The sequence below is a fragment of the Vipera berus genome (assembly GCF_964194415.1).
Source record: "Vipera berus genome assembly, chromosome: 2".
NCBI lineage: Eukaryota > Metazoa > Chordata > Lepidosauria > Squamata > Viperidae > Vipera > Vipera berus.
Window position 1 is genome coordinate 225,534,243 of NC_138203.1, and position 15,192 is coordinate 225,549,434.

A 15,192-nucleotide genomic window follows, 5' to 3' on the forward strand; every position below is an offset into this window, starting at 1 on the left:
TGTGGTTAACAAAATATAAAACAGCTAAGTGTGCTTTTATGGGGCAGCATTTCAAATGCAAATAGCATTAAACAGTAGGAGGCTTATCATTATCTGGATTACAACGGGCATGGAAAGGGAATTTAGTTTCTCCAGCTATGGTCCTAAGGGGGTTGGAATCCCAAAGAGAACACAATTTGAGTTTGGAGGATCTCTACTTTTGGGAGCATTACACCAGGAGAAGAAACAGTTGAATTACCTTTCTGTGGTTGGCAGTCATCATTATCAGCTCTGTTCATTAAATAAAATCTGAATAATAAATGCAAAGTAATGTTTAATCTAACACTTATTAAAAGTGGTTTATGCAGATTCTTTTGTCATTTTTATATGTGCCAGCAATAAAAGCCATGTTTCTGGCTTACCTAACATAGTTTTAAACTGGGAGCCTCTTAACAATGTCCTCTGCTGCCTTAAATTTGGCCAGGTTATCTTTACCATTAATTCATTCTAGGATGGCTACAGAGGGCAGGTGGGAATATGCTTTTCTACGCAAGCCAAAAGGTAGCAGAATTTTTTTTAAGGGTGAAATGAAAATTGAGATATGGATGGCAAAGCACCAGTTCTGCAAAGGAATGTGATAGGACTCACGGTGAGCTATGAAGAAAATTGAAATAGGCATGGAGTTGAGAACACTTCCACCCAAGGCTATAGAATTAGCTCGGAAGAATGAGGAAAAACATTTACATTTGATAAAACAATGGCACTTTTTCTTAAGAAAAACAAAGTCCTTCCTGACCATAGCACCAATCATGTCATTGTAAGATGAGAAATGTTGCTGTGACATCTTGTTCATAGTACTCATACTTTCATTTAAGATGATATTTCAAAATTATTATACATGATTTAGATTTATATACTACTTTTTCTTCAAAAATTCTGGGTAGCATACAACAACACACCTTCCCCTCAACTTTTCCTCATAAGAATTTTGTGAAATCATTTGGGCTGAGAGAGGATTGCCTGATCCAAAGTAATCTAGAGAGTTTCCATGGCTCACTTGGATCCACCTGAACTTCTAGTCCAGTGCCTTCTCTACTACGCTACCCTGGCTCTTACATACCCAATATTAGGATTGTTCTTTCTGGGGCCTGGAAGATATGGCACTGAAGATACCATATAAATACTGATCTGAAAGATGCAGTTTTTAAAGAAAATCTTCACATTAAATCTGTTGAGAAAGAGACTTTCTTGGAAGAGATTATGAGTTTGCCTTCTGTACTTTATTATTTCTTTTAAGCTGACAAATCTCTATTTTTGAATTCTTCAATTATGTTTTTGTAGGTGGGTTTTCAAACAGCTGTATGACAAAGGATTGGTATACCGAGGAGTTAAAGTTATGCCCTTCTCAACTGCATGTAATACACCCCTTTCCAACTTTGAGTCTCACCAGAATTATAAGGTACAATGCTTTATATCTTGAATGGAACTGTATAGTGGCAAAGCCAAATATAAGTTTGAAAATATTCAATAGCCTTGTAAGGATGGAAAGTATATTCATTCCTATTTAATCAACTGGTAAAAGCATTATTTATATTAATGACTGACTGTCACTGTTTGAAAGTACTTCAACATAGCACCTTTAGATATTTGATGTCTAGCTTAAAAGAGCTAGATAGACCATCAGGGCTCTCCTGATGGGTACTGAAGAAGAAAACCTAAATCAGTTTTATCTTAGGTAAGGTGTGGTTTTAGATTCTAAACCAGTGATATTTTCCCATATTTTGAATTCTGGTTTCTTAATAAATTGCTTTTATTTGTTTTGTTCATTAAGTTATATCTGTTGGGTTTTTATTGTGATTTTGAGAACCTTTAATTAAGTTAAAAGTATTGATAGCAGTCTTCTTGAGAGAACCATAATGCCTGACTTGTTTTTTTTCAAAAAATGGAATGGGAATACAGGTATGGCATATTCAAACCAAAATGCCAATGTTTAGCTGCACCTTGATTTAAAACAATGCCTCAGGGTGCCTAATGGGCCCCAGAGGCCTTATTAGAGAACATTATTAAAGTGCTGCAATCCAGTGATTTGTTTAGAAGTATGCCTATTCATTTATGAAGAAATACAGTAAAGATAAATTTATGATGAACAGAAAAAGTATAACAAGCTAAAACAGGTGCTAGAAAACATGTTTTACAACTGTGGTTGTGAGAAGCTACCTGTCGTGACACCATTTTATGAATTTGAACTGCCCGCTCATGGTAGATCTGCCTTTCTTCAGATGGAAGTTGTCTGCAAATATTCGTAACATGCATATCTGGAACTTTGAGGACTGATTGTAAGGACTACTTGTTCAGTTCTGTTGTAACTTCAAATAGTCATTGAACAAGTGGTCAGTAAGCGAGGACTGCTGTGTGCCGATCAAAGTTTGTTTAATGTAAGATTTCCTGTGAACTGATCCTAAATGCCTCAAGTGCTTGAACTGAATATCTTAAACATATTTTTTCAATTAAAAATACCCTTCTTATAAAACTGTGAAAAGTTCCTTTGGGTAAATGGTAGAGACCATAATCAAGAAGCAAAAGGTTTTGACTTTTCTTTTTTGCTGGAAAAAAATTAACATTTAATTTAAAAAATTGAGGATATCTTATCTATCGTATTTTCTATACCTTATCTCTGTTTATCTCTAAACATCTTACTCTGGAATTTCTATAGATTTATGCTTCTATACATTTCTAAATAATTTTAGTTCATATTTAGTTTATATTCAATGTATACAGCTGCTTACTTACCATTTATTCAGGTGGCATATACTATTAAAAGCTACAAATAGCAACCCCCACAACATGTTTGTATGAGTGATTTTTTTAAAAAGAAATATATCACTTTAGAGACTATTTAAACAACAATCCAAACAGGCTCACAAAATCTCCCAACCCAGTGGCTGGAAATATCTTATTCTATGTTTTTTTTGGTTTTTTTTACTATGTCTGTAGGTATAACTTATATAAACTTCTGTTTGCCTTTTCTATCTCACTTTTTCTATCACTCTATTGCTCACAGCTTTTCTTGATGCAAAGAGCAGAGTAACTGAAGTCCTCTTCTCCTCTGCCTAAGTTACAGTTGCTCCAATTTTGCTGCCAGCCCGCCTTCTCTAGGCTTTTTTTGGTACTAGGTGCTGGTTGTCTCTGGCCTGAAGTGTTCTTGGGATGTTGCACCTCTCAATTTCTGGCTAAGAGAGGGAAAAGTTGGGTATAGAAACTCTTGGCTGGCTTTTGTTCTGTAGAAGTTGGCGTGGGTGCCAGGCTCTGCTTCTCTGCTCATTTGGGAGTTATCTGTACTTCTGTCCCAGCTCTTGTTTCTTTATGTGCCTGTGCTGCTTGCTCTGGTCCCATCCCTTAGCCAGCTAAATGTATACTGGGAATCTTTGGATTTGTTCAGGTCTCACCTGCAACTTGTGCTGGCAAAAGTTGACTATTCCTCTTCTCTCTCAACCCGTGAGATACGCAAAGTCACCTTTTGACATACCCGCCTCCAGATCTGGAGGGCTTTTCTTGTAATAAGTGGAGAACAGGCAGAGACCAGCTAACTCAGCAAGTCTTGGAGGGAAAGAAAAGAAGAAGGGAAGAAAGGGGCTCGCCTGATTGCTACCCGGTTTTTCTTCCATGAAATAGCAAATGGAGTTATTCAACCAGCTTGTGATGTCTTTGACCTTCTCAAAATGAGTTATTCAATGCCTTCTTGTTTCCCCCCCCTCAAAATGGCTTTTGTTTGAATGCAGTGTGCACAAGTGACTATTGTCTTATTTTGACACACTCTGTGTTCTTGAAAACTGGCTTATTTTGGAAGGAGACATGCGAAGAGAAAAATACTGTAGCTCATAGGTACCCTACAAAAGTGGCGTTTATTGTGCAGTACGCCCAATAAATGCCCAACTATACTTGTTGTTTCTTAAATCAATCAAAGTAGCTGGCAGCATACAGCATTGCTGAGAAGCACATGCAATTGGAAATCATATAACAATCAGAAAAGTGTATCGGTGTCTTGGTTGTTGATTTTGCTTTGAGCTCATAGAAACCTCTTAAGGAAATCCTCAACTCTCCGATCAATATCTTCAGTTTCAAATAAAATTTCTCACACTTAACATATGAACAGTTACGGTAGTTTGGTATAATGATTAAGGTGCCAGTCTAGAAACCAGGAGAAGTGAGTTCTACGTAGTTCTGCATAGGCATAATAGCCGGCTGAATGACTTTGGTGCCAGTCACTCTCTCTCATCCCAACTCACCTCGCAGGGTTGTTGTGGGGAAAATAGGAGGAAGGAGGAGAATTTATGTATATTCACTGCCTTGAGTTAGTTATAAAAATCAAGGTGAGATTAAAAAAAATAAAATATGATGTATAGCCAGAATCTGGAAGAATCAGCAAGATGACAAAATTCAAAGGAGAAAAGGACTTTTTCATTTTTTTAAAGTGTGGAAGAAGGAATTTCAGCAACAGCTGCTGAAGCACCTACTTTTCAGAAACCATTGTATGTGCAGAAGTCGAAGCCATGATGTAACTTGCTTGCCCTTCCCTTAATGTCATGTGTGAATATGATGCTTATCCCTTGTTTGGTAAATGTTTTAAAGAGGTCATGGGGCTTGTTGCAACCAAATGCAATTTACCTTAGATATTTTTATTTATTTTTTATTATTAAATGTATTTGATGCCCATCTCACAGTTTGAGGTGATCTGAGCAGCCAGCATGATAACTGCAGCTTGCAAGCCTGAGAAAAGTCACAGCTTCTTTAAAGGAGTTGCAGACAAGTGAGAGTTTTGCATTTTGCATGCAATGAAACATTTTTGCCTTTGTAAAAAGCTCCAGTGCTTATATTTCGGCCACATTTAAGATCTGATATAAATGATAGAGATGCTGGACAAATTTGGATTTTGGCCAAATGCTTTTTCTCTGCCAGTTTTACTTGTTGGCATTGGTACAGAGATTTTAACTTGAAGAATTTTTAATTATTGTGATTAGGAGAAAGATACTCTCGATTTCTCAGTGTTGCATTAGATCAGGGGTCAGCAAGCTGAAACAGTGAAAGAGCCACTCGGAACCGGTTCCCTCACAAAAGGAAAAACTGGGAGCCGCAAAAAATGTGTTCACATGCGCGTACTTTCGCGCATGCACAGAACAGGGTTTGAAGAGTGGAGCCAAGGCGAGATATGCACCTACCCTGCATATTTGAATTGATTGGTTGAACTTTTTTAGTCCCACTTTTTTTTTTTGGACTGCATATGGCAGAGGACTGGGAGCCACAGGAGATGGCTGAAAGAGCCGCATGCGGCTCCAGAGCCGCGGGTTGCAGACCTGTGCATTAGATCAAGAACAGAAAACACATGCAGTTTGCAAAAGGAGAACATTGTTGCTTTTGTAATGAACTTATTCACTACATTTATATGCCACTTACTTTGAAACACTTGAGTCAGATTATAAGAAAGGAAGGAAATACAAATATATAAACAACTAACATATACAGTATACAACTAATAACAGAAATCTATAAGAAACCTACTGCATAAGATTGCAAATTGCTGGAAGACATGCTGTTCTAGCTAATCTCTTAGCAAGAAATAGGAAAGGAATATTTCTTAATTCTTTTGTTGATATGTTATAGAATTTATGGGATAAAAAAAACCTGGTGGATTTGCAGCTCAAGTTGGTAATTTAAAAATAAAAAGAAAATGCATAAAAGAAATGTATTAGAAAAAGTAGTACACCTTCAAAGATTTCTTGGATTTATGTTGTAAATCAGATTTAAATCAATGCAAACTTCTATTCCTGTAATTTAAATTATTTTTGCTTCCAGTTTGAAAATTCTGTCAATATTTAGACAATTAATATAGGTTTTTATTTTACCACAGAGCCATCAATTGAATACACTTTTTAAAATTTTGTTTGCCTTTGATGTGATTCATGAATAGTCATGAATAATGCAAATATTATTGATTGTAACAATACCTTTTTCTTTGTTATTTTCTGAAGTGCAAGAAACTTTTTTTTCTGTTTGATTTCACCTTTTCCAAATTTTTATATTGAAGGATGTTCAAGATCCCTCAGTTATTGTCACCTTTCCATTGGAAGATGATGAAAGTAACTCTCTAGTTGCTTGGACAACAACTCCATGGACTCTGCCTAGCAATTTAGCCCTGTGTGTTAATCCAGATTTGCAGTATGTGAAAGTGAAAGGCAAGTATAAAACATGAGATGGCATATAATTATTGGTTTCTTCTAGTATATGCAAACGATATCTTTACTTGAAAAAATATCCTACTTAGTTCAATGGATGTTGATCATCAAGTAAGAGAGTATAAGATTCTAGATACTGTATTAAGGGCAGTAACTTAACAATCCAGTTGGAATGTGGAATTTTGAAATATCTTACACTTAAAACCCACAATATAGTTGTTTCAAGTTTGAAAAGGACAGTTCCAACCTTACCAGCATTCAGATGCTATGCCGACTATTCTGGAAATGTTCTAAACTAGAAATAGCCCTGTTTCTAATTTGAGATAGGTGTTTCAAACTTAAAATATGGTTGTTTTGTGCTTGGAACACCTGGAATGATCAGAACAGCCCTGGAATATTTCTAATAAAGTCAGTATTGCTATTTAAATCCATTGATTTAAAAATGTTTTTCATCCTTTCTTTCATGGATGGCTGTACTCCATCAATGGATAGTTACTGTTTGACAGGAGGAAAGGCTGTTTCCATAGATAAGTAGCTAACCTCAAGGCTGATTGACTTTATATACTTGCTCTGTCATCTTCATTTAACATCCTTTCACTGAGGAACTTCTAGCTGATAATCATAATAAACCTTAAGAAAAGTAGAAAATTAGTAATAGTTATATAAAGTGGTTTCCTTCAACACGTTCTGATTAACCTGTTCATGATGATTCAGATGGCATTGTGATGACACAAAAGGAGCAAACAACTTTGACTTCTTGTCAAGTATGGTTGTTTTTTTGTCCACTAAATACATTGAACAAAACAATGAACAGCTGATACTCATCATTTCAAGTACTTGCAAATTATGGCTCAAGAATAAGCAGAATAGAATAAACCTCTCACAATTAGTGCAGGTTCGCATCCCACCAGGCTCAAGGTTGACTCAGCCTTCCATCCTTCCGAGGTAGGTAAAATGAGGACCCAGATTGTTGGGGGCAATTAAGCTGACTTTGTAATAATGCCGCTTGGGGGGTGTATGAAAGCCCTAATAAGCAGGCATATACATAGAATGAAGGCTACTGCTAAGCTTGTAAGCCGCCCTGAGTCTTCGGAGAAGGGCGGGATATAAATGGAATTAAAATAAAAATAAAAAATAAAAAATGTAATTGAGGAATACAAGTGATGAGAACAGTTTCAAATTGCAAAAATGAGAAAAAAGTATTCATATTTGAGGAGCAGTGCTTGTATTATAGAAAATTAAAGCATTTCACTTTTAAGCTTTGGTCAAGGTTGGCCCAGCTTAAGGCCACTCCCCTGTTCTTTTATACTTGGAGGAAATACCACCAATTTCTACAAGTGGAAACACCTAATTAGCCTTGGTTATCTTGAAAACTACACAGAGTTGAATCTGGTTAATACTTGGTTAGGTGACCACCAGAGGGCCAGAATTGGATTTCTAAAAATATTTCAGAGGAAACATAGCAAATCACTTGTGTCCTCTTGCCAATTACTGCATGAATTGAGCTTGCTTCAAAGGAAACTAAGAATACAGTAAAAGAATCATAGGGAATAATAAAAAAAATTATTCAGTTCTCAGATCAGCTGTTATCTTGGCTTTCTTCTGTTTACATCTGAAATTCTCTTGTCCTACTTTTCTTTGCTGCTTGAATCCCGCCAATAGTCTGGCCTTCTCAACTGCTAATTCTTCATATTTCAAGCACATCCTACATAAGTACTCCTTAGAAGTGTTAATAATAAATAATAATAAACCTTTATTGTCAAAGTACAACATGTGTACATTGAGATTAGCTGAGCCTTCCCCTTTACAATATTTTTAAAGCAATATTTTTCAAACATCAATTTTATGTGTCGACTTGAACTCTCAGGATGCTGGTTAGGTAATTCTGGAAGTTGAGGCCCACACCTTAAAACTGCCAAATTTGAAAAACATTGATTTAAAGGAAACAGCTTTTCCTGATAAATACACGTTCAGTGATTTCAATCTATTGCATTGAATTCAGAGTGTTGCTGTACCTTGATTTCTATCCAGAGGCTTTTCTGAAGGGAGGAAACAACAAGGACTTAATCCTGGTTAATGAGTTAAAGAAGTCACCAACAAAAGCCTCATTCATGTGCTGCAGGCATGTAGAGAAAGCCATTGTTAAGGTTCATTACGTCAGATGTCATGGCTGGATTGTATATCTGCCCTAAATCGTGGTTTTTGATTAAGGAATAGCTAATAACCAGTGGAACAACTGGCCTCCAGAAGCTGTGAATGCTCCAACACTGGAAGTTTTTAAGAAGAGACTGGACAGCCATTTGTCTGAAATGGTATAGGGTTTCCTGCCTGAGCAGGGGATTGGACTAGATGACCTCCAAGGTCCCTTCCATTATTATTATTATTATTGTTGTTGTTGTTTGTTATTATTATTGACTCTCCATCTCTCTCCTTTGCTCTCAATCATTATTCAGCTCTTTTACGGTGCTAGTCCCATTATGACTAATACACCAATCACAACTTTTAAAATCATACTATATCACAGTAGTGTTTCTTTTTCCAAAACTGGCTGCATTGATTGTATTTAGTCAACTGTGTATCAAAGATGGGCTACTTTTTAGCGACAAATTCAAATTTGAAAACATGATTTGAAGGTATTACTCATTTGAACCATGACATAATGAAATATCTTGGATTTTTTCTGCTTTAGTCCTCCCAGCCAACTTCTTAGTTCATGGAGGTGAAGACAAGGATAGCTAAACATAAAGGAAAAACAAACTAGGTATTGTCTGAACAGCATGATAAGTGTAACGTTTTTGGTCATACCTGAAATAGAATAAAGATAAATTCTTGCTTAAGCTTAAATACAAATGTAATCCTGATGTCAGTATTTACACTTCCATTTTTTTTGTTGCCAGCCTGGGATTTAATAGTATTCCATTATTAACATGAACATTGCAAATTAATATTGCTATTTCTATTATAGTGCGGAAACTGAATCTTAACATTTTTTCCAGACCAAAATACTGGGAAAAAATTCATACTGATGGAAGCTAGATTGGCATCTCTCTACAAATCTGAAAGTGAATATGAAGTACTTGACAGGCAAGTCAGTAGATTGTTGTATGCATTTTAAATTGTGTAATTTATAAATAATTGCTATGAAAACGGCAAGTGAAGCAAAAAGTAATGTTTTATCTGCTCTGTAATGAAAGAACATGTATGTTCTGTATTCTCTCAAAGGGTTTGATATTCAGAATTGAGGTTTCATTAACTTGGAAATTTTATCTGTAGCAAAGTGCTGACTTGACTTCATGTATCTACTATCAATCCCATTAAAGTGTTGACATTTCTTTTGGAAACGAAATAGGGACTGTAGTGTCTGCAGCAGCAATTAAACGTGTTGCTTTCATCACATCCTCTTACAGATGGATCAGATTTCAGCATGTGATTAATCTCTGTCATTCTGAACCATCTCCCCCCCCCTCCCCCTTTGCCTGATAGATGCTGCTGAATAGAGTTGAAGGGATTTACAGTTTCGATTCTATCTTTAATAATTCTCTTGTGGATCTATCTTGTTCTCTTTGGGGCAACGTTTCTTTTAACCCTAACCCTAACCCTAACCCTGATGAAGGAGTCTTAGGTACTCTCTATTAAAGCAATGTGAAGCTGCCCTTGCTTGTAAAGAATAACTGCGGCACTATTCGGTTTTTCCTTCCCTGTTATTTTTCTCTGGTATTTACAAGACAAAATTGGGATGTAGTCTAATTTTTAAAAAAGGAAAAAAAGAATAAAAGGAAATCTGTACAAACAGAGCTCTGAGTTTGCTCTATCTGCCATCTTCGTTCTTTTTTGCTTTGTGCTGTTTTCTTGTGTTAATGTTTTTAGCAGTAGTTAACTGTTATACTGAGAACATACCAATTTAATAACTAAGTAAATGTTAAAAAAGTTATCTGCTACAAGTACTGCACTCATATTTCATTGGATTTCACAAATATTTAAATCTGAGCTAAAGAGCAGTTATTTTACTTTAAACCATGTGTCTGTTTTATTAAGAAACTGTATAGTTTAATTTTTCCATGAGCTTTCAGAAACTTTTCTAGAATTGTATGAGCTAATGACTATTCCATCTGTTGCTACTTCGGTGATTGGACATTAATATTATTGAATTTAAATGTATACACACACACACACACACACACACACCTGTGTGTATATGTGGATATATAAATGTCTATTTTATTATTGTTTTGATGTTTTTGGTGTTCTCTTTTTGCAGAAAAGCTTTTATAAATAATGGAAAGACTTAAAAGACGTAAATGACAACTAATTTGACATACTGTATTTCAGGTTTCCTGGTATTACACTAAAAGGGAAGAAATACAAGCCTCTTTTCAATTATTTTATAAAGGTAAACTAATGGTTAATCATTTGCTATTTCTAATGATATAGCTAAATATCTAGAAGAATCCATATTTTTTAAAAAGCTAGAATTATATTTGCAGCAAGGAAGAGACAGATGGAGAAATCAGGATCTTGACATTCCGTAATGTTTTCACATCTTTTCCATATTGTTATTTTCTACATTTTGAAAACTTCTGAATTTTTCTTCCAGTGCAGAGAAAATGGTGCTTTTTCTGTGGTGACTGACAACTATGTGAAGGAAGAAGAAGGTACAGGAGTTGTACATCAAGCTCCTTACTTTGGTGCTGTAAGTTTAGAATTGCTTGTGACTTTATTGTAGCTCTCCTGGTACTTCCTTATTGAGATTCAGAATTTCTTTTTGAACTACTAATTTCTAACATGTTCTGAAGAACTCTTTTCGATCTTTTACTGATACTGTACAAAAAGTATCCATATTTATCTTAGCTAGATAGATATATGCTTATATGTCACTGAGACTCAGCCTTTAAGAATGCTTGTGGTTGGGACTTCCATTATGAGTGACTCAGGATCTATACTCCTTGTTGATTACAAGGAACCAAGTAGCAATGGGATGTGTAAAATAATAGGATGGATGTAATGCTGGAAGCGGGGAAAGAAAGAGAAGAGGACAACTAATAGCATGGTGGATAGATTCAGTCACTCAGTTAATCAATTTTTTATTACCTGGTACATAGGTCTGGGGTGGATTTTTGGCAGAGGGCATTTGCATAGAATAATATAGAATGTGACTGTTGATCTGATGTGTATTTTCAAATATAATGGTCAGATGCTATACCCTGTATGCCTTACATATGCATGTCAAGAAGGAAAAATGCATGGGATATTTAGAAGAGATGTTTCTTATTCTCTTGATACATAGAAAGCTATCTTAAATTAGTTTATCTAGTTTTATCACTGAGTTCTTGGTTCTGCTTTTTAAATAGTGCTGGGAACCCAGGTCAGCTTTGTTATTATTAACCCATTCCAGAATATAGGACATAATGAAAATCTCAGGATTATTTAATGCATTATTTGAATAACTATGCTTTTTACATAGTAAGCTAAAACCAAGCAAAAATTAAAATGTTTCAGTGTATTATGTTCAAACAGTTGTGGCTTCATTAAAAAAAAACTTGTGACAAGTTACTGACACATTCAAGTCACCATTTGATACTGCACCCGAAAAGTGATAAATGTACATGTAGAATCAGTTCTTGATATAATTAAATATTAAATATATAGAACAGAACTTTTACAAAAAACATTTTAGTTCTACAAAAGAATTTTACAATGTAAAGAAAATATTACCTATGAGAGTATTGGAGAATTTAGTTAGCAGTCTTATCTCAAAAGCCAAAACCAAAATTCTCAGTTATTTTGTATTCCTTTAATCTTACAGGATGATTACAGGGTCTGCATGGATTTTAATATTATTCAAAAGGATTCAGTGCCTGTTTGTCCTGTTGATGCTTCAGGATGTTTCACAGCAGAAGTGACAGACTTTTCTGGACAGTACGTCAAGGTTAGTGATCCTGAATAAGTTAGGAATTTTGCTTGAAAAAATCATCTGTAATCTTCTGTGTTTTCATATTTAGGTTTCATATCCTAGTTCCAGTCTAAATGACCAGGTCTTTGATCTCTTGCTCTTGAGACAAACTACCAGATCTATCTGCTATGCAACAATAGCTTCATAAATGATCCTTTACATTTACAAAATTTGCACATAATGTTTCTTTTTGGCCTAGTGGGATGTTTAAAATCATTCACAGTGATGTCATTGATTTTAAACCATTATGTAGCATGTATGAACCCAAACACTTTGTGAGGAAATAGTTGGGTGAGATATAGTTCAGTTTACCTGCCTTCAAGAACTTGAATCAGCTTTAAAGTGTCTGTTTTTCAGAATTTGATTTTCTCCACATAGTACTATCTTTCAGTAAGTCGCAGAAATGTTGTGCATTACAGTGGAATACTGCGTATTATAGTGGAAATAGCTACCAATTTACAAATTACTTTTTCTCCGTGAGATACCTTGGCTTGATTTTAAACTTAACAACTTGTTTTGTTAGGATGCTGATAAAAATATAATCAGAGCTCTAAAAGAACAAGGAAGATTGGTTCATATCAGCACTTTTAAGCACAGCTATCCTTTCTGCTGGAGGTAAGAAATTTTAATGCAACACTAGCATCCTACCTAATCATATATTTTTGAAAAAAAATCCTACTTTATTCTTATTCAAAAATTGTATTCAAATACATGTACCCATTTGCAAGTAGAATACTAGTATAGGAGTGCATGAAATGGAAAATGTGCTTCAGATGGAGAAAATACCCTTGAGTCAATTTGCAATAGTGATGAATATCTTAGCTCAGATGTAGGATGAAGGTGAAGGTTTGTTCTCCAAGCTTGTGGGTTGAATCGGTATTGACTCCTGGTGCCTGCCTGGATGGATCCCTCCAGTTTTCTTGACAAAGTTTTTCAGGAGTCATTTGCCATTGCTTGCTTCTTAGAGCTGAAAGTGAGGCCAATGCTATCCAACTAGCCTGATGCTTTAACCCCTACATCAAACCGGCTCTCTTACAGTTTTATCTCAAATTGGCTATAAAATATTGCATTTCAGAAATGCCAACATGTTTTGGGACAGCCATAGTCTAGGTCACAGGTCTGCAACCCGCGGCTCCAGAGCCGCATGCGGCTCTTTCAGCCGTCTCCTGCGGCTCCCAGTCCTTTGCTATGTGTAGTCCAAAAAAAAAAAAAAAAGTGGGACTAAAAAAGTTCAACCAATCAATTCAAATGTGCAGGGTAGGTGCATATCTTGCCTTGGCTCCACTCTTCAGTCAAACCCTGTTCTGCGCATGCACACATGTATGCACATGCGCACACATTTTTTTGTGGCTCCCAGTTTTTCCTTTTGTGAGGGAACCGGTTCTGAGTGGCTCTTTCACTGTTTCAGGTTGCTGACCCCTGGTCTAGGTAGAGGAAAACCTAGAATGATTTGTTTATTCTTGCTTCAGCTGAAACAAAACAATGTTTTGGAATTCCCATTTCCTATATGAAACAGAATCTTGCCTGCAAAAATCTGGATGATCACATGACAGCAGCAGAGATACAAAAAAACAAAAATAAAACAAAAAACAAAAAACAAAACAAAACTTTCCAGCCATTTAATGGCCATGTGGAATTTTACACCCAATTGATTTTAACATCTAGAGATAAATAAACCAGAGATCATGTAAATTCATGAATTCAAAGAATATCATCCAGACATAAAATTATGTAAAGTCTTTTTATATGTTTAAAGTTAGATTTTTTAAAAAAAAATTAAAATTAAAATTATTTTTTTTAAAAAATGAAGCTGCTCTCGGTCTAAACATTATGGTTATTTTGGGGTTCTCGTATTACTTCAGGTTTCAAAATACTTTGAAAATACTAAACTTTCTAAATTTAGTGGCGTAAAAATATTGAAATGAGATCCTGATGAATAGAGCAGAGACGCCATCCCCACCTGCAAACTAAACACATGGAATCTAATTTTTTATAGCCCAAATCTGATAGTATTTGCTGTTGCCTTTTGTAGTAGACCAACCAGGGAAATACAGATATAGTAAATCAGAGGTGCCCAACCTTGGCCACTTCACAACTTGTGGACTTCAACTCCCAGAATTCCTCAGCCAGTTCTGCTGGGGACCCCTGTACTAACTGAAAGGAGTATGAGGGGAGGATAGATAAGCTGTCTCTGTGTTTTTGATTTCTAACACAAGAGCTAACCTTTTCAGTTAGTTACCTTCTCCAAGGCATGAGGGCTTCCTGGTAGAAAACATTACATTAATTCCAGTTATTAAAGGGTAATTTTAATAAATGGTAAAAATAAAACAAACTTCTAAAACTATGTTCTGTATGCTTAAACTTAGCCTTATAGATATGCTGTCTCCCTCCATCATGGTATTTAAGGACTTCTCATTTTATCCTGGTTGATTGCCCCCCCCCCAAAAAAAAAACCTGTGCAATTTCTTCCTCTTGGTACAATAGAAAAAAAAAGAGCTGCTGATGCCTAAGAGAGAAGAGGTCCTGCAAAAATAAAGCAAAAAAAATTATTACTCCCTCCCTTCATAGCTTCCAGCACTGATGTTCTAAATGTAAATTGCATGTACATCTTCAATACTCAGTGGCATACCGAGGAAAAGAACAGTGATGAGTCATGCACACACTCTTGCTGATCAAAACAACTCTTCTTTTTCTATTTGCATTGCTAAAGAAAACTGCAGAAAACAGAATCAGGGAAAAAACAGGTTCTTTGTAGTCTTTGTGGCACAGCGCACCATAGAAAGCCACAGCGAGTCCACCGAGCTTAGCAGGACAACTGGTGTAGACTTTCACATTTTAGAATTTATTCTGATTCCTCCACAAACAAAACAGCACAATGTACCTCATGAAAACAGATGAACAGAGGCATTAAAGTCAAACATACTTACTGTGTTAATGATGGCTCGGTCAATGTAGATGTGCATGGGTATTTTGTGCCTCTGAAGGTTACCTTTTCACTGCATCAATATCCTGAATCTCGGCCTCAAAAGGAAA

At 35.7% G+C, this 15,192-nt stretch overlaps 1 protein-coding gene across 1 annotated transcript in view; it reads left to right on the plus strand.

Annotated features, from left to right (window-relative positions):
• Positions 1 to 15,192, plus strand: part of IARS1 (isoleucyl-tRNA synthetase 1) — an 81,291-nt gene that overhangs the window by 6,136 nt on the left and 59,963 nt on the right. Inside the window, exons 6-12 of the mRNA XM_081315904.1 lie at positions 1,321 to 1,438; positions 6,062 to 6,209; positions 9,206 to 9,293; positions 10,539 to 10,599; positions 10,804 to 10,899; positions 12,013 to 12,135; positions 12,683 to 12,774. Of these exons, the coding sequence (XP_081172030.1) occupies positions 1,321 to 1,438; positions 6,062 to 6,209; positions 9,206 to 9,293; positions 10,539 to 10,599; positions 10,804 to 10,899; positions 12,013 to 12,135; positions 12,683 to 12,774 (726 nt within the window). The remainder of the gene's footprint in view (positions 1 to 1,320; positions 1,439 to 6,061; positions 6,210 to 9,205; positions 9,294 to 10,538; positions 10,600 to 10,803; positions 10,900 to 12,012; positions 12,136 to 12,682; positions 12,775 to 15,192) is intronic.